Source organism: Saccostrea echinata, unplaced genomic scaffold, assembly GCF_033153115.1.
Source record: "Saccostrea echinata isolate AGI-Se365-2 ecotype Australia unplaced genomic scaffold, CSIRO_AGI_Sech_v1 ptg000001l, whole genome shotgun sequence".
NCBI classification, from domain to species: Eukaryota; Metazoa; Mollusca; class Bivalvia; order Ostreida; family Ostreidae; genus Saccostrea; species Saccostrea echinata.
In genome coordinates, this window is record NW_026889750.1 from 182,872 (window position 1) to 203,544 (window position 20,673).

At 32.5% G+C, this 20,673-nt stretch overlaps 3 protein-coding genes and 1 pseudogene across 3 annotated transcripts; 2 read left to right on the forward strand and 2 right to left on the reverse strand.

The window, feature by feature from the left end:
* Positions 1–5,557: 5,557 nt before the first annotated feature.
* LOC133171472 (uncharacterized) lies at positions 5,558–7,304 on the reverse strand. The gene is made up of 3 exons (XM_061315217.1): positions 6,877–7,304; positions 6,613–6,771; positions 5,558–6,374 (listed from the first exon to the last, which is right to left on the reverse strand). Exons 1-3 carry the CDS (start codon positions 7,091–7,093, stop codon positions 6,181–6,183), a joined length of 570 nt encoding a protein of 189 aa, XP_061171201.1. The 5' UTR covers positions 7,094–7,304; the 3' UTR covers positions 5,558–6,180.
* Positions 7,305–9,013: 1,709 nt separating this feature from the next.
* On the reverse strand, positions 9,014–11,201 carry LOC133186963 (LHFPL tetraspan subfamily member 6 protein-like). Its single transcript, XM_061325720.1, has 4 exons — positions 11,112–11,201; positions 9,852–10,300; positions 9,355–9,513; positions 9,014–9,201 (listed from the first exon to the last, which is right to left on the reverse strand). The coding sequence occupies exons 2-4, from the start codon at positions 10,291–10,293 to the stop codon at positions 9,032–9,034; spliced, it is 771 nt and encodes a 256-aa protein (XP_061181704.1). The 5' UTR covers positions 10,294–10,300; positions 11,112–11,201; the 3' UTR covers positions 9,014–9,031.
* Positions 11,202–14,418: 3,217 nt separating this feature from the next.
* On the forward strand, positions 14,419–20,258 carry LOC133181578 (uncharacterized). The gene is made up of 3 exons (XM_061316092.1): positions 14,419–14,542; positions 17,755–17,892; positions 18,827–20,258. Exons 1-3 carry the CDS (start codon positions 14,419–14,421, stop codon positions 20,236–20,238), a joined length of 1,674 nt encoding a protein of 557 aa, XP_061172076.1. The 3' UTR covers positions 20,239–20,258.
* LOC133198587 (uncharacterized) lies at positions 14,786–16,560 on the forward strand (annotated as a pseudogene).
* Positions 20,259–20,673: the final 415 nt, after the last annotated feature.

Consider the following 20,673-nt stretch of genomic DNA (forward strand, 5'->3'; position numbering starts at 1 on the left):
GCTATTCAACTGCATCAATATTTTTTACCTTGACATTTCCTTTGACCTTGACCTCACTTTTCTTAAATTAATGTTTAGCTCAGTTTTAAAGATACCATTCAATACAGTGTTATCAAACTTCATATGTTGATACATACTGATGAGAGCTATTCAACTTCATCAACATTTTTTGACCTTGGCCATTCCTTTGACCTTTTCCTCACTTATCTTAAATTAGTGTCAAACTTCATATGCTGATACATGCTGATGTAAGCTATTCAACTGCATCAATATTTTTTTTTTCCTTTGACCTTGACCTCACTTTTCTCAATTTGTGTTTAACTCAGTTTTAAAGAAAACATTCATAATATTTTTGTCAATCTTTATATGCCAATACATACTGATGTAACCTTTTCAACTGCATCAACTTTTTTTGACCTTGACCTTTCCTTTGACCTTTACTTCATTTATTTTAAATTAGTGTTTAGCTCAGTTTTAAATAAACCATTCAAAATATTTTTATCAAACTTAAATATGCTGATAGGTATTTGTGAGAAGTATTCAACTGCATCAAAAACATTTGACCTTGAAGTTTCCTGTGACCTTGACCTCACTTTTCTTAGATTTGCATTTTGCTTAATTTTAAAGAAACCGTTTAACATATGATTGCGCCCATGACAAAAGGGCCTTATGGCAATTTTGCTAAAACAGAGAAATAACGTCATAAAGATATGACGTTGCAGACGAGGAGCGTCGACGCAGATTTTTTTATCCACGTGTTTTACGTTTTGACACTTCTACCTTTTGTCGTAGTTCTCAACATTGAAATAATTATTTATTTTCATTATATCTTTAATTCACGTCTTGATCTTCTAGTCCACTGATATTAATTAAAATATTTAGAGTTTATTCGAGACCCGTTTCCTTTCTACATGTAGCTTTATACGTCTCTGATCTAGGCCTATTCATTTCCTACATGTATAGAAGCTTCAGACAAGGTGATTTTCTGGATAATTGAATATAGATGAACGAATGCGAATTTGATATATAACAAATTGAAGTTACTTGTTAGACACGGGTCTATTATCAAAATATTGCAGAGGAAATCGTTTCCTGTATAAGATCCGCTCCACCATTCTCAACATATCGATCATGTAAACATTGAATCATTGGTGCATCGTGCATAAATTTTTGTTGTAAAATGCTTTAATTGCTAAAAATTTGAAACTGAACACATGCACTTCTTCCAACAGAAAAGAAAAGTATTCTTTAGGTTTTCACAAATCTAGCAAAATTACGAACGTACGAACGAATGACAGACGTGATATTATTTTTAAGAACTATAAATGAAAACAAGAGAGGTAACTCTGACAATCGAGGTGCTAGAGAGGTACAAGAGAGGGACTTTCTTTCCGTAGTATAAAAATATTTTTAAAAATCTTATTTTTCAGCAGTTAAAAAAACGTTTTAATTGTAAGTATTATATTTATATTTTCTTTAAAAAGTATTTTTGAAAACTCATGGAACTAGCTGCAGTCAGAGTGAAAGAAAAAATATAAAATAAGAAATAGATGCTTCATTGAACCATACTTTCATTTTTTTAAAAAAAAATCTGTTACATGTGCATCTATTTATTTAACATGAAATTATTTTTAAAAATAACTTGAATTTTATATTATTATTTTTTTCCTGTAATAATGATCATAAATTTAAGTAAAATAAAATGAAACTTAAAAAAAATTTGTTTCGTCCTATTTTTGTTGTTGCCATTTCCGATGTAAGTACTTGAAAACAAACAAAAACTATCGAATGAAATAATTTTTTTCTAATTGTTCTAGCTTAAATATTAAAAAAAAACCAAGTTTACATGTATGTATACCTCATGTGTGTGTGTGTGAGAGAGAGAGATAGAGAAAGAGAGAGATGTTACATTAAATCCAGTTTATTAATACATAGAAAATTGAAACTTTAATGAAAAGTAAATTTTCAAAAACACAATATCGTATCATGAAAAGAAATCTCTTTTTTTTTCTTTTGCTGTCTTGTTATTTTCAGTAACTCGAAAATATAATATTCTGGTATACTCGTGTTGTGCATAAAAAAGTTAAAAGGTTTTAGCTTAATCTGCAGTTTTTAGTCACTTAAAAGTCAAATATATGTACACACAATCCTTGCCATTCATAGAATCTCAGCATTGTAGGTCATTACAGTTCTATTATCAATCTAAAACTCGTTTTCTTATTGAAAATATAATCTCAGTTATCCGTTTGGTATAATATTGCATAACTTGCCATTGAATTATGTAAACGAACTGATTATGTTGTTTGGATTTATTGAAATAATTCTTGGTTAGATCAAATTGTGATTAAACATGCAATGTGCAAATTAAATTAAATGCTAAAAATATACTGCACAAAAGATTAAGAGTATGTTTGCAAATTTTTTATTTTTGCGGCAGTGCAGGAGACCGGGGAAGGGGACCAGGGTCATTTTATATTACCGGGACCTGACTACTGTACAGTGTATTTGAAAAGCTTTACAAGGATAAGCATATCCATGTCTCTGGAATGGGACCAGAATAGAATTCTTATGTTGCAAAACTTCATATACAATAACATTAGAAAACAATAACATTAGAATTTCATACGATAAAGAAGCCGCGAGAAAGGGGATGGGGGATTCTACAAACACCATCACATAACAATATTTACAGGTACCTAAATGTGTGCTACCTCGTAAAAAATCTGTCATTTAAAAACTCAGTCAGCCAAGGAATATTACGAACCAGTCGATTTAACTGACTGTATATATAAAATTTTCAATTAATTTTTACACCCCCCCCCCCTCGCTGAAAAAATTCTATTAATTAATCTGCATGATTCATAACGACATCATAATAATTATATATAATTATTTATGATTTATTTCTTAGAAAAATCTATTTGATATTAATCTAAAAAATGACATATTGATTTCATTCAAAGTTCGGATAAAATTTGTTTAAACGATAATAAAATACCCGATATCTATTAATAACCATTTAATTTCACAAAATCAAACAAAATTTTTATTTTAGGACGCCATTTTTCTCATGATTAAGTGCATGTGTAGATCTGATAGCAGTTAAGTTTCCAGTTACAGGCATGTGGAGCTCATGATCGCTGTTTGTTTTGAAAATGACCCTGCTCATATACATGTACGTAAGGAGAGAGTTCAAGGTGCAAAAATAAATTGAGGAATTTTTTCCAATATTATTTCAAACCTAACCAAATGGCGTATTTGGAGGTTATGAGGTTGATGGTGGGAAGGCATCCCCCCTGCACACCTAAAATTTAGGAAGGTTTTAAAAATACGACAACCTTCGTATGCTATTAAACTCATGTTAACTACAAGTATTGCATGTTTCTGTTCTGTCATTTAACATTTAACCCCACCACCCCCCAACACACAACACACACAATCCAACCACTGGTCACCCTGGATCTGTTACTTTCCTTAATGCATGTTTATTATAATTCATCTGTTTGTTTATAATTTGTCAACCTGCTTACTTAAAAAGTAATTATTCAAAAATTTTCGTTGCTCTGACTGAAATATGTGTATCATTTCAATTTAAAAAAAGAAGTTTTGTTACCACATGCAGGCAGAAGTCCTTCTTAATTTTTGTTTAATGTTTTTTTTTTTTTTATCGAATATTGCTTATCTTGCAGTGTATCAACTTAATGTCCTTAAATTGTTGTATAGCATATATACGGTAACTCAGTACATTTCACAAATTTTCTGTCTAATTATATTTAGAAGAAGAAAAAAAACAACAACAAAATTCACTACCCAGTAGCATCTTCTTTATTGTTGTGCTGAGGATTTTTTTGAAATATTTTAAACTTCACATTTTGAAAGATATATCGCTTATACTGGATTCACACCCCCCCCCCCCCCCCAATGACATCTTGTCCTATCGAGAGCTATGCTTAAAATGAGATGATTTTCGAATGAATTCTACAGGTTTCTCAAATGATTATACTTTGGTTTGAGAGAATAAATTGATATTGAACAGAAGCCGCTTGCTTCTCGGGTTTTCCTCACATCCCAGCATAGTGAAATGTAAAACGAACACACACTCATAATTCTATACACCACTGCATGATGGATAATAATTATTACAACTATTCATTATCACAATCTAATTAAAATTAGACGTTCCGAATCCGCTACCGCTTCTCAAACATCTAACAACATCCCATTCGGGGTCACGTCAGAGCGACCTTTCGATTACCCAATGAAATCGCCGTCGTCGAAATCTTGGCTTATAGTTCGGATGTGTTTCTTTTTTTACTGCCAAACTTAAACGCCCGAGGGGTTTCGTAGTAAACAAAATATGAATCAGATTCAACCTTCTGTATTCAATTCTAAAATTAGTTCCACGGCTACATCTCTATATTATTGATGCTCTGTAGAATGTCTTACATTGAATTAAAGTAATTTTGGTATAAATTGAATGTATAGTCCGCCAATCTGGCATTCTTACCTGAATAACGCAAACGAAAATGCACAAACTACTATATATCCCGCACGTCACATTCATATATAGCACGGTCTTTACCATGGGCCAAAATTTTTGTTTATTCATAATCGAAAGGTCGCTCTGACGTGACACCGAATGGGATGTTGTTAGATGTTTGAGAAGCGGTAGCGGATTCGGAACGTCTAATTTTAATTAGATTGTCATTATCATATTATACAATTAAATTTATCGAAAGAGGCAATGGCTCAAAAAATGGTTCTGGAAATGCGCAATAACATACATTTATTAGCGTAGTAACATTACAATGCAAAGTCAAAGTCATGTTCACTCTGAAAACTTTTGACGTTGGTGCGAAAGTAACATGACGTCATCGTTTACCTGTTAAAGTATCATTGATATAAATGAAGAAAAAAAACTACTTAGAGTTGACGTACGACCATAAAAATTCAGATTTGGCAACTTCTAATCTTGCTCTATTAAAATCCATGAAAAACTCCAAATGTGTAAAAATTGCCATAAGGTCCCTTTTCCCATGGGCACAATCATATATTTATGTAAGTTTATGCACTTATAGAATTTATCATCTATATCCAACTTTTTAGATTTCAATTTTAAAGGAAATTTTCAAGATATCCTCATCAAATTTCATACACTAATACAAATTTTCAAGTTGCATTACTAATATACCCTCGGCGGGGCATTCATGTCCTATGGACATATTTCTAGTATTTTTACTGTTTCTGGTGACAGTAGGGGGTATTTCTTGCCAAATGAGGTCTAAGATGATTTTACCATCATATACAAAATGAATCTTTCATTATAATGTATACATGTCTAGACTTTTATGACAGGTCATACACATCAGTGTACGCATATACAAGGTACTCCATAAAATCCGTTCCGCTGAATTTTGAACTCCTTACTCTTATGTAAATTAGAATAGTTCTTTTAGCAAGGTATGGAAAGGTGGGTTGTCTTTATTATGCTTTTCATTCTGAAATAATTTTCCACGGCAATGCCAATTGATGTATAGAAAGTACATTTGCCATAACAGCAATTATCATGCTGAATTTATTTGCATTGAGTAATCAAAGCACTTTTACAGCAGTGTCAATTGATGCATAGAAAACAATTTGCCATTAGAACAATAAAATCATCTCGCTGAATTCATTTGCAGTGAATATTTGCTTTTATGATTTAAAGATAGCACACCTCTTACAGTGACATTTCTAGTTATCATGTACAAAGCATTTAAATATGAGTATAAAAGGCATAATAAATATTTGGCACATGCTTGCGAGAATAAAACATCTGATCAAAAAGGCTTATAATAGAATGAACAATTGTTTACACTGAAAGGGTGTATCAGTCTGAAGATGCTACCTAATTAAAGTGACGGTAGACATATAACCCCCCCCCCTTTCAAAAAAAAAGTTTGCTGTACTTTGGCTCTAGGAGCAACGTGTATTGCGTTTTAGATACTTTACTTTGCAATGAAATGAAAAGTAATATTTTGACAAACTTGAACTCAATTTTAAAAATCAACAAACAAAATTCATATGTGTTATGACATTTTTCGGCTATCCAATGGCAGATCACATTACTATTTTGTCAAAATTAAAAAAAAGGTAACAAAGTAACACCATCTTCACCACAGGCAGATAAATAAGTTTCTTTCAATAATAACAAGCGAGGAATAAATGAATAGCAAACAATATCCCTGTAAACAAAGCAAGAATAGCTCCGGATCCAGAGACGTATAAGGACCAGCCAAGATAGTCTGTAGTTGCCAGGGAAACATGAGTGACGTCAGTGACGGAAACGCTGGCTGCGCCAATCATTAATCCAACCACTGCTAAGGTTAATGTAGCTGAAAAATGAAATATTACTGTTATTAATAGGTATAATCACCAATCCCCCCCCCCCAAATTACCCCCCTTTCAAAATAATGAACATCTTATCCACTTTTAAGAAATCAGATTTTTTTTCAAACGAATGCAATGATTTACAGGCATTTGACATACTTTTGCAATTATCAATGTCGTCTCTTGATCTTAAAGCTACAACGCCAGTGCTTAACGTCTAATTAATTTATATCGTTTTCTCACCTCCCACAATGCAAAAGAAGCATGCCACGGCCCCGATACCCAGTTTACTGTGGCTTATCACTTTTTTGCAAGGATAGATAAATATCAGGATTTCTGAAAGGAACATAAAGAGACCCGCAAACACGGCCAACGAAATCATGATGTTCCAGAACGTCACGCCTGTAGAATAAAATCAAACACAGTTTAAGTTTTCTATAAAGAATTTATTCCTTAAGAAAGTCGAAATTAAATATTAATAAATATATTGGTTAAGCTTTGACTTACTGTCTGGATTGGACGACGAGAGTTCTGTAACAGAAAAAGAACATGAAGTAACTGATGACGTGCATATCTGAAAAATTCCGTAAGAGGTTCCCCCGAATATCAGCCAATATGGTAGTCCTATTCCAACAAGGATCAGAACTAAAGATATGGTCAGAAATAATGGACATAACATTCCAAGCACCTGTGCGCTCGGTGGAACGTCATAGGTTCCGAACATTATGACGTCACAATGGTCCTCTTTGAACACTGGTTACTTTTATTCAGCTACTGTCTATTTATTCTTTGAAAGTCTTCAATCAAGTATGACAGAACAGACGTCACATTATAACTTTCCTTGGTCTGTATTTATCAGTGTTTCCTCCTTATATCCTTGATTCATACCATGACTTTAAATATGAAATTATTTGTCGTCACTATTACCATGTTTTGGGAAATAAACAAATACTTTAATGTATACCCGAGAGTTCTACCTAAATGGCACTACATGTAAATATTCAATTATGTTCAATAAAGGGGAAAATCTCACCATTACGTCAATTTATATTCCTTTCTTGGGTTTTCTTTTAGCATTCAGTGATGCGATGAAGCGCTCAATGGTCGACGTAGATCATACAAGAAATCTTTTATGACAGAGAATGAATTTGTCTTCAAAAGAACAAACAAAACTACAAAGGGCTTTAAACAACAGTCACAATACCATCCTGTACACATCTAAACAGTGCAAATATTAATTCTTGCTTATTAGAGCCTCTCTATTCATACAAACTGCATGTCTACTCATAAGAAACATTTATACCCATATACATGTCTAACTTTATATCGTTTTTGTTGTGTCTTGTTTGATTTGAGCAAATTTAGGATCAATTATGACAAACAAATACATTTCCGCCAACTTGAAACCTCCTCCCCCCCCCCCCCCCATATAATGAAAAAATACAAATAACCCTGCATCTCAACCTTTTTTTTACACTGGAAAAATTATAAATAACACATAACTTATTAGCGAATTAAATACATGAACTGTGACCAAGAATAAGGACTTTGCATGAGAAATGTCACATTTTATGTATGAGAACTTTAAACAGTTTTCCTTTTCCTTTTATCCCCTCTCCTAAATAAGTGAAGATTTGTCTCTTCATATCATGTTGAATTGTAAAGAGACATTTGTAATTTTTTTGCAAATCATATAATTTTATAATCAAAGAAAAAAAGAAAATTATACTGATAATGTTAAAGTATTTTGTTTGATAAAATCTAAAAGCTTATATAAGGACCGTTAAAATATAAAACATATATATGGATTCTCACTATTTCATTATCTATTTTCGGAATAAAGACAATGGAAACAGGGAAAATAGGGGCGGGACAAAAAAAAACATTTTTGTTACCGCAGGAAATTTTTGGGAATAAACAGGGTTTTATTGCTCAAATATATATCGATCCCTATACGCATTCCCTTCGATAACTAAAATACGTGGACATTTTGCTGTGTTTCTAAAAGATAAGAGCACTAGAATACCTTTTAAAAATATACGAAGACTTTAATTTTGATTGCTAGCGCAGATAAGACTTAAAAGAAATTAAACCTTTGCATCGTGTCTGTCATGTTTGGTTTGAAAATTGATACAATTATTCAATAATGAATAACACCTTGAAACATTAAAAAATAAAAAGCTCACTTTCTGCCAAGGACTGTCATTAAAGCTGCACACCGAAAAACCTCCTATCGGTAGGCCTCATTATGTTTTTATTAGGATCGTCCTGAAATCTCAAAATGTTACTTTGGTCCACTTTAAGATTTTTTGACATTCCGGTAACTACATAATTTATTCTTTAACTCCAAAGCGATTTTTAGTTTGGTGATTTTAAATTCACAAGATTATATAAAAAATAAACCTAATGTTCCCTACTTCCCTTGTTTGGATCTAACTGTGTTTCAACGAAATTTACGTGATATTTTGCACACAGGAGGTCCTGTGAATAATAAATTTTTGTTGTTTGTATATATTTATACAAATAACATTTTTTTCAAAGACGATTTATATTTAACTAGAATTCTACATTCTATCAATCAACAGCGGCATTGTTGCAAACGACAAGAAGAAGTAATGGCGTTTAATTTAATATCAAAACAGGCTGTAGGTGTGCAAATATTTTAATCAGCGAAAGTTAACAAAAACACATATAAAATATAAAGACAGAAAACAAGGAAGGAAATGCCGGACCCCACAGCTGCTGTGTAAAATGACCAATCTAATGTCCACGTCTGTAGATTGGTGATGTAATATGACGTCATCAAAACTGTGCCACTTACTGCACACCCCGCTGAAAAAATAAATCTATGTTTTTACACAATATATATAATTTTAAACAGTTTGCACTTCTTTTCTTTTGTTTGATATTTCAGTCACAGTCACCTTAAAATGTTATACTTTAACAAAATCTTTGAGAACGAGAAAACTTGTATATAAAGCTTACCTCCTAGCATGATAACAACGGAGATGAGAATGCCATAGCTGGTTTTGGAATAGTCAATTTCTTTACACGCCAGATAACAGCAGGAAAATAGAGAGGCCAACAACAAAAGACACGCCCCAGACAGTTCTAATCCGGTCACTAACTTCCACGTAAAATTCACTGCAAAATGGTAAACAATTTTAGTTATATCTTTTGAGCTTCTCTTAGTTAAAAATTATTTTTGTGTACTATTTATATATGCCTAGGCCAGATTATATGCCAAGTATAAAGATACAAGTTCTGTATGCATCATTTCTCGAGAAATGTTATGGTACCATGTTCTGTATATGTTCCAAAATCCCTTTCTGAAAGTGTGTATACTCACAAACAGAGAAACATTAAAAAAAAATTACTAGTATATGAGGAAAGTTTTGCGGAAGAAAGGTAGTGATGTCTCTCTCTCTCTCTCTCTCTCTCTTTTTTTTTTTTTTTTTTTTTTTTTTTTTTTTGGGACTTACTGTAAGAAGATGCAGTTGTGAGGTAGGTGTCAATGTATTCACAAGTCGATGTCGAATGGTCGCACCTCTGAAACAACCCAATACTGTGTGTTCCAGCCGTGTCATACCAATACGGCGTGGACGCTCCAACGGCAACAAGAATAGCACAGACCGGCAGGAAAATTACACAAATAATGCCAATAGCCGTGATACATGTTCCTAAATCGTCCGTCGTTCGGTCGTCTGTCGATTTTGTAGTTTCCTCATCATAGTCACTAACATCTTCATCTATGTATAAGAAGTTGTCTTTTTTTAAGTAGGACTCTTGTGGCCGTACGGTGTAACCATTTTTGAGATCCCAGTTTTGGTTAAGCCTGTAAGATTTGGTGAATGGTGTTACAAAGTTTATCTTGTTGATTTTTTTGGTGTTAGAAAAGTTTGGATCACCGATCTTGTTTGACATCTTTAATCTGAAAATGAAAAGGGTAAAGTTTACTAAATAGTATTTATTAAACTGTAATGCGTATTGTCAATTTAACCATGTGTACAAATGCACATACTAGTGAATAGATCTGGCCCCATATCCGGTTACTAAGTAAGAAATGAATTAAAATGTCACTAATATTTTTAACTTATAAACAAAAAATGTTTGAATATTATAACACTGATGTTTTTTTTTCTGATATAAGTTGAAACAAAGGAACTTGAATTTTAAACATTTTCTTTATAAATAAAAAAAAATCAAATTAATCAAAACCATAATAATGACTGTCAATATGTTATAGTATGGATATTTTTTATTTATAAAGAAATGTCTGAAATGTCAACTGCCTTGGGTTGAAAAGGTAAAGACTCTTTTTATTATTTATAGTTTTATAATTTATCTGAAAAATGCCATACACCATACTATCTTTATATATTCAAGCATGTGTTAAAAATAAATTTCCCCTCACGGAAAAGAAAAAAAAGTTTAATTTCAATTTTTAAAAGGAAAAAAAAAATACATATATATTTTTCATTGCAAAATGAAGAAAGAAATGGAGCAAATACAGTGCATTTAAACATCATAAATTTTAAATGATCTAATTTAAAATCAAAATTTACATAAAGAAATAGCTTTATCTTCAATGCATCAATGCTTGCTAACATTTACAAGTTCGATCTCTTTGGGTAATTACATAAATGAAATAAGAATTTACAAAGACAAATAAGAGCATTATACTTATATTACACATCTTTCAAACAAAAAAGCTTCATATCGTTATCCATTATATTACCTACCTCAATGTGAAATATCACTTTTGTTTCCTCATTTTCTATTGACAGATTTCTGGAACCAAACCTTGTTAGTGAATGTCGAGATGAAAAAACTGCATAAATGTCTTCTCCTTGCTGATCAAAAGTGATTTAAATTTTATTTCACGTTTACATTGATTATATAATTACGCTATACCCCCTTTAAAATTAACAGTTCCTGACGCCACAACGCGCATGACTAGCTAATTTTTTACATACAATAGTTGAATACTCCAACATTTCAGTTCTGAATAAACAGAGATTCTTTTGTGCAGAATGAAAGAGTAGTACAAATAGTTAATTCTATAACTGAATATCCCGAGAACAGAAAAAAGATTCTAATTCTAAAATATACAGGTTTCAATTCACTGAATTCATTAAAAAAAATCTTTATAAATGTAGATCAAATAATCTCTTTACAAACCACATATTGATTATATAAGAAAAGTAAATCCGATAGAGGATAATATAGATAATCCCTAATTATGTTCATATCTTTATACCTCTCTTGGTAATTAAAGTTTATAAAGTGCATCATATCTCTAGCTCCTCTCCAACGTTCAACGATTTGGTATTCAGCATTGAGATACATTTGTATATCATTCTATATTATTTTCTGTTTTTTCATCGCTTTCTATAAATAACTATTAATTGGTACAGTATGGCCATTAACAAATAAATCCAGATCTTAGGTTATTTGAACGTAATTTCATTTCAAATATTCATGATGACCTAAAAGTTGTCGCTCAAGGCGAAAGAAATTTTCTGCCAATAATCTGCAATTCGTACCGTTTTCCTGATATTTTATTACATATCTCTCCAGAAATAATTGAGTTAGGGTATATTAAGTATTGCACTGAAAGCCTCTTCTACCAAATTTTTTTTATAAGCGAAAAAAAAATATGGGAATGGAAGAGGGGGATCATAGAGGGAGCTTACATGGGGATATAGAGCAACATAAGGAGTCTGATTCTCTTTATGACTTTTTACTAATAAACAGGGGTTGTACAATTATTATCACTAAGTTATATATATATATATATCTTTAAATATAAGAAAGACATAAAATGTTACAAGAGGGGTTTTGTAATTATATGGTGAGCATATTTTTTTAATTAAAAAAAATAATGTTGACCTTTTACGTTTTCTTATACAAGACTTTAGTATTTTTCAACCTTCATAATTCAAACAAATATTTCAAAATTATAATAAAGTTTAATAGAGAGCAAGAAATCTTATTCACAATGAGAACAAAAATATTATTTTCTAAAATTTGTGCATACCCTATCTTTATGACATTTCATTCTAGAGAACATCTTTTGTTGCATAAAATATGTAGAAAATTTTAAAATATGCACAGAATGGAAGATTTAAATTCAAATAAGAAAAATAAAAAGGAATATTGTGGTTAAAACTTGTAACATTACATGTAACACAGTTTTTTATATAAATGATTGAATGACATTCATTCTGTTTTCTTGAAATATTCCTAATAACGGTCAGTATATTACATGTATTAAATTTACTGGAGTAAATCTTGCGCACAATTTCGATCAAGAGTTATCGTTCATCGTAAACTTGGGACAGATGTTGGATGCGCATGTATATACATGTTAAAGGCGTTGGAAGATCGAACAGGTAGGTGACACTAAATAAGGGGTACACCTTGCAAAAAACTAATACGTACTTTACTTATAGAAACTTCAGGGAATAGTGCTAAAATCTAACCACTGCTAACTGTTTTAAATATGTCAAAAATATGTATCAACTGAAGCGTTTATAATGCCTATAAGATTTTGTGAATATTTATATCCCGGGATATTCGATCTTAATGTCTATGAATATGTATAATACCTTATACATAAACATATTTATACATAATAAGGTAGTACCCAGTATCTAAATATATACTTAATTAATTAAACTTGCATTTACGTTTAGACAGTGAAACAAGTCAGTTTGACTTGTAATGAATGTGACATTCATTTATGATATATAACACACAAACACAGGAAATTCAAAATTTTGTTTGAGAACTTGTTGCCTATAATCAAAGTATTTTCTTAATATAATGAATTAAATGCTATATAAGGCCAAATAAAAAAATATGTATGGTTCCGGTTACCCGACCTTCCCTATTTTATACCCCCGACCCTAAACTTTTTTTTTTGGCAATTTTCATATTTTTTCCAGAATTTCCCCCGATTTCCGTCAATGGCTCCAGTTTAAGTTTTAGTTTCAGCAATGACGGCCTCCTTGCAAAACATAGTGCAAGTGTTTAATAGTGTTAAATCCAAAGCAAGCTAGCATGTAGGTGTCCCCTACCAATATTGACTAGTATATTATCACACCACATCTAAATGCCATTTGCAAAGCTGTGATAGGTATTATTTAGAAAAAATTAAGAAAATCATTTTGTTAAAAAAAAAAAAAAATCCCTACCTACCTACCCTAATTTTTTTGGAAGTGTAACCGGAACCACACATATTTTTTTGTTTGGCCTAAGGACACTATGTTATTGTAAGTATGTGATCAAAATGTTGATAAATTCTAACTACCGAATGTTCTTCCTTCTATGAATGGATGTTCTGCCAGACTTGTAAAATTAAAAAGTAACCTTAACATCCCTTTTAATTAGTGCCTGAAATGCAGTTTGTAATAATTACTTTCTAAATGAATTTAATCACAATTTTAGAAATTTACAGTCGTTTTGATCATTTCGAATACCAATATTTATCATTTGGTGTCCAAGCATTAAATACCGATGTTGTAGGGTAGGATTTCCCCAAAAGCCAGCTTTCCCCCCGGAATCTGTTATCTAAGATTAGGATCCCCCAGGAGAAATCTCACAGAGCCAAATTTCCCCTTTTTCTTACTCAGAGTAGGATTTCCCCTCTTTCATCAATGCTTAACTCATATCATACATAAGTATAGTCATGATATTTTATTGGGGGGAGGGGGAGGGGAGGGGGATTAGCTCTGGGGGAAATCGCACTCTATAACTAAAACGCAGAGTAGGATTTCCCCACAGAAAATTGATGTGGGATTTCCGTTGGTGAACTCCTACTCTAGAGCCATTTTTCCGTTGGGGAAATCCTACTCTTGAGCCTATTTTCCGGGGAGAAATCCTACGCTAGAGCCAGGACAGATTTTAGGGGGGGCTATTGTACAAGACCGGTAGTTTTTAGATCTACATGTACCACTGGAGAGAAAAATTTGTCATTTTCTGAATGTCAGAAATTCTGCTCCATGTATAAAATGAATGTATTTGTAATTTGCAGGTAAATTAAAAATGAAGAAAAACCAAAGACAAAATAAAGCTGCTACCATAGACAGGTCTGCAGGCAAAGAGACGGTACCCTTGAAAACGTATAACCTCCGGGAACGGAAGTACGAGAGTGGACAACATGGACAAGGTGTGTTAAACAAGTCATTGTCATTGATAAGAAAGACTGCTTTTTAATTGCACAAAGAATCCAATTTATTTGAATTTAGATCTAGGAGGAGATCACTCTTATTGCATAGAATCAGAACTCTCTGGTGTACAGTGTAGAGAGAGTTCTTAATCGTCTTATACAAACTACATTAAAGTTTAATTTGTTTTCTGTTTATTCACAATTTATAAGTCCTTGATCAAGTTAGGTTTATATGCATTATTAATGTCTAGTCTAATTGCATCTCTGTTTTTTTAACATTATGCCATTTAACAATATTAATTCTTTAACTTAAACTAGCATTCAATAGCTCTTCCAGCACTGAGTTAAGAAGGTTGCCAAAATTAAAGATGAAACGCACGAACACATCAAAACTAAAAATAATAAAAAGAAACTTAAATTGATCGATGTTTGGGGGGGGGGATATCTTATTAGCAATCAATTACTCGAACTGTAATTTATTTTCTTCCTAGTCTTCTTCTTTTCTTCTTTTTTTATTTTTTTTTTCTCTCTATATATTTTAAATATGATAGTAAAGCGTGTTTTTTAGATAATAGTCCGACAAAAATCCAAAACTCCAAACGGAGACGTATCCAGTTAGAGCATAATGATCAAAGAACGGATAGGAGAATAACACCGTCAGCTAGAGGACGTAAACGTCACCCTACAGATGTAGATAAATCAAACAATAAAGAGGCAAAACTTCAGGGTGTCAAAACGAAAAAGTCATTGAAAAGAAACACCGTGAAGAAATCGGAAGAAGATACCCATCTTGATGTAGGATTTCAAACGAAGAAGGTTCAGAGAGTGCTTCGATCTTCAATTCAACACACCAAAGACAGGAAGGAAAAATTAAATAAGCACCCTATTTCTAAACTGAGGCTAAAATTAAAGAAAAACGGAGACAAAAAGGAAGAGTCTCAACGTAGAAATCTGCCTGCACAATTAAAAAACCATGGTACACAGAAAAAGACCACAAAACCACGAGTAAGATGTTCGGCCTTCAATAGAAAACCCATTCCAAAGAAGGAAGAACAATTAAGAGCAAACAAACGCCTGAATTCTAAAGCTGAGAGCTTTAAAAAGTCAAAAGCAAAGACGATCAATCAAACATTGCCAAAGAATAAACACATATTGGTTCAAAAAATTAAAAAAATATGTACCAGACGAAACGTCTGCAAAAACTTTTTCCAACTTGTTTTTAAAGAAAATAAAAGTAAAACGTCATCATACTTTAGACCACACGGAGGCAAACATACACGGAATCAGTGTATCTGAAGATGATCTAGTATGGGTGAACCACTTGGTAAAACAGTTTATCTTCGATATACAACAGGAGAGATGATAAGAACTTTTGAATTAGACTTCAGACCTGTATTCAATTGTTGCACACCCTCTGGTGACGTTTTTGTAACACAGGGATATGGTGCCAATGCCAAACCTACTATAAGCTTAATATCACGGGAAGGAGATGTCAAAGTTGTGGCCGATCTTTCTTCATATGCTTCAAATCTTTGTGGAATTTTATGCCAAGATGAAAGAATATACGTTGTTGCATATCTTGCAAAATATAACAGTTACTTTGTTATCAAACTGAATATAAATGGAGGAGTTGAAAATGTTTACCACACACAGAAGGCGTCAGATAACATAAATCAGATCATATCTCTTAATGGTCAAATAGCTGCCATTCGCTCAAATTCAGACGGTTTGATGCCTTTGGAAGCCGATCGAATTTCCTCAGTAAGGATGAACAAAGTAAACATGACTTTGTATTCAGCGAGTGCATCAGTGGACAAGTTTGGGAATGTTGTCATGGCATCGAACGCATCCCTCAACATCATAAATCCAAGTCTGGAGTTTATGCATGAGATAGATACTGGTACTTCTGAAGAAATCATCTCAACAGCTGTTGATCAACAAAATCAGTTGTGGTTCGGTACCAGATCTGGAAAGCTGTATTCTACAAAATACCTAAAATAATTTACTGGATTGGGTTAATGTTTAAAGAAACAAAGCTAAGGTAGATGAATTAAAAATCGAGTGCAACAAGGAAAAATAGGAATATGGAAAAGAAACTTCTATTCATTTACTATTGCTGTATCACAGTTGATATGAACCGTAAAATACATTGCGAGTCCACAACCAATTTGCATTGACTCTTGCTATAAAATTCAAGTCGTACCAAAATCTCAGGACCAATAACCCCAAGCAAATGAAAAAAAATGAATAGACCATACAATGCATGTTCAAATAAGACTGGTTGTATCAAGAAGCTATAATTATCTCAATGACTCTTGCTTGACAATCATCACTGACTTTCTGTACATTTCCTTAACTACATTTCTATCATGGTTAAGCAGTGAGCTTAGCCGTTTATTACTTCATAACTGTATCATTATCACAATTTTCTCCGTTGAAACAAAAGATATTTAGATAACGCACGAAAGTAGAAGCAGATTATATAATTTTTTTTCTGTTTTTAATAAAGTTAATTGATATGATTATATTCTGTTTTCAATAATTACAAATTAAGAATTTTTCTGCTACGTCCTCAGAACAATAAATACAAACTTCTTCTCTACCATAGAGCACATAAACACCTGACATTTCAATTCGTGCATTTTCATGGGTGTTGCAGAATTCAACCTTTTTTTCCAATATCATTTCCAAGTATGAGTATATTAATTAGTATATGAGAAAAAATTTCATGTCTTTAAATTTGTTAAACTTAAGGAAAACATTTTGTTTTTAAGGACTGACAAGTGCACTTCGTGTGTATAAAAAAGTTTTTTTTTTTTAATGAGTGCAGGTGAGAGAATGTGACTATATTAAAACGTACCTTCAGTGTGGTGGATTTTAATTATGCCATGAAGAATCCATATAAACATAATTTTGCCTTTCATTACTACTATCTACTGATAGAATAAGAATACCCAAAGCTGTGGCTTTGACATATAACTGGGTGAAATCTAGTACTTGCAGTTTACATTCGTGAATTTCAGATCTTCTATGATTTTGCAATATAAAATAAAATTATGTATCATGCATCTTGCTTTATTTTTTTTTTCATCGTGAGGATATTTTCCAACATTCGTATTAAACACTGCTTGCGACAGACATTAGTGGATTTATTAGTATAAGTTTTGGATATCAGGGACCCAAGCTGTAAGCTAAGTATTTTTGATTTTCAGGCACACCAAACATGAGAAACCGTCGAAGACAAACTGCGAAAGCTAATGCCAGAGAGGGTGCAGTAGTGGAAGATGAGGCAGGACCCCGAAAGTCAATCAAATCCCTGAAGAGGAAATATGAAGATGAGCAAGATGAAGGTGAGTTAAAAAATCATGTTTATTATATGTATCATCAAATTTTCGACACTATATTCATTGTACGGTATCCATTTTTATTTTATTAACTCAAATCGAAAGAATAGTCTGATATTTGCAATAGTTTGTTTAACTATTGTGAGGATTCTGACATATTAAGTAAGCTCACTATCTATAAATAGGAAGAATTATGGGCAAATCTTTTTGAGCCTCGAATTCACAGAGACGCCGTGTGCGACACATTTGTAGATAACCTGTGGGTTAAAAAGCTTATGAATTCAAGCTTTTTTTAAAGGTTCAAGACCATTCATTTAATTTTCAAATTAGGTCAACAGTCAACTTCAAAATCCCAGGATATTGCCTTATACCTTATTAAATGATACATATACTTAATGTGAAAACCATCTTGTAATATACTCTGCATTTCGTCATACCGGTAGTTCTACAACTCAAAGTCATTTAATGATAAACTATGTACATCATTACGAAATATTGTTGAAAAGTAGACCAAATATCTAGTTCAAAGGTAGTCTACTTTAAAAATGCATGTACATGTTATCAGACCCTACCGCTATTGGTTTAAAAGAAAAAAAGGCTCTGATCATGACGGATGGGCAGATAGCTAGACAAGGTGCTGCCGAAATGACAAATGACCCCAAGTTGTCCCTCTGATTTGAAGGCAACACAAAAAACTGTCAATTATCGAACATAAAGGGTCTCTGTTTTTTTCCTTTTTTTTGTTTTGTTTTGTGTGTGTGTTGATTGTTTTTATTTCCCTCTTGATAGATATTTCTCATATCAACATCGCAAAGTTTTATTTATTCGTTTTGTATTTTTAACAAGTCGAGGTCTATTGCAGAAAATCATGAAAATATGTAGATAATGATCGAATGTATTCTACTATTCTTAACACTTATATTGAATGCTACACTTTCAGTTAACAGCCCCACGAAACATAACTTTAAACGAAGAAGAACCCATATGAGGCAAAATGATCAAGGTACGAAAAGGAAGGCGACATCATCGGTCAGAGGACGTAGAAGTCAGCCTTTGGCAAAAAGAAACCCTAAAGAAAAGCGGAGGAAAATACATAATGAAAAAATTAAAGCATCATTGAAAAACTCGGAAGAAAATACTACTTATAACTTAGTATTTCAGACAAAGGAATATAAAAGAGTGACTGGATCTACAACAAACAATGCTGGCAACAGTGGAAAAAGAGTAAACACGGACACGGATTCCAAATTGAGGCAGCAAATAAAGAGAACCCGAAAAAGTAAAAAACGTTTTCCGAAAGAAACTGACAAATCAAGGAAAAATAAGCGGCAAAAGACCTCGAATCCCCAAGGTAGAAGTCTTGTTGTTAAAAAATATAATCAAAAGAAAGAAAAGGAACAACGTATATCAAATATTCGCCAGAGTACACAAGCTGAAAGATGTAATAAGTCAAAAGAAAAGATAAACAAACACAGTTTACAGAAAAAGAAAAGCAGTTTGGTGGCCAAAACTCAGGATATTGATGCATCGACAAGCCAAACATCTAACAAAGATTTTACTAACTTATTTTTGAAGAAAATCACAGTGCAACTTCATCCTATATCAGGATCCCTGGGAGAGATACATGAAATCAGTGTATCTCATGATAATTTACTTTGGGTGAACTATTTGTACAATGCTGTACATCTTCGAGACACAGCAGGCAAGATTCTCAGATCTTTCAAATTGGATGCTAGAGCTGTATTTAGTTGTTGTACACCTGGAGGTGACCTTCTGTTGACGCAGGGTTATGGTGGCAATTCTAAGCCTGTCATAACTCTACTATCAAGAAAAGGGAATAGCAAAGTTCTAGCTGATCTTTCTTCTTATGCTACTTATCTCTTTGGAATATTGTTTAAAGATGAAAGAATATATGTTGTTGCAAATCGTGCAGACAGTAGCAAGTACTTTATTGTCAAACTGGATATGAATGGTGAAGTTGAATCTGTATACAATACAGAAAATGCACATGATAGTATAAATCAGATTATTTTTCTAAATGATCAGATAGTTGCGTTTCGCATTAATGCTGTTGATATGCTTCCCCTAGAGACTGGAGCAATTTCCTCTGTTGCGATGAATAAAGTGAATATACGGAACTCATACTCAGGAAGTGCATCTACTGACAATCTTGGAAATGTAATCCTAGGTTCAAATGCACAGCTCTTCGTCATCAACCCAAGTCTAGAGTTCGTGCATAAACTAGATACTGGTATTTCTGGCCGACTCATTTCAACAGCTGTAGATCAGCAAAACCAGTTGTGGTTCGGTACCGCCGATGGAAAACTATACTCAACCAAATATCTTAAATGATTCTATATGTACAAAACACCTCGGGGTGTCAAAGAGATATATTATTATTAGGGATGGCAATCGATTACAGAATTGCTAATCGGTTAACCGCAAGGCGTTCCGACCGATTAACCGGTTAATCGTATCAAAATGCACGTTTTCTTGACAATTGTTTTTCAAGTAGCTCTGTCCATATACACAAATAGACCCAAATAAGTCGATAGAAGTTAAAACATTCCGTTAGTATTGATTTTGGATGAGAAAAATACGGGTACATATTTTTTTATTTAAATTTCAGTAGCAAGAAAAAATTGAGAAAACCCTGAAATCTTTGCTAATTTTCCAGAGCAGATGTCACAAAAGTTCTTTCTGCATTTTCACTATGATAATCAAATCTACATGTGAACTCTAAAGCCCTTAATTTACAATATTTGTTTAATAATTAAATTGGATTGA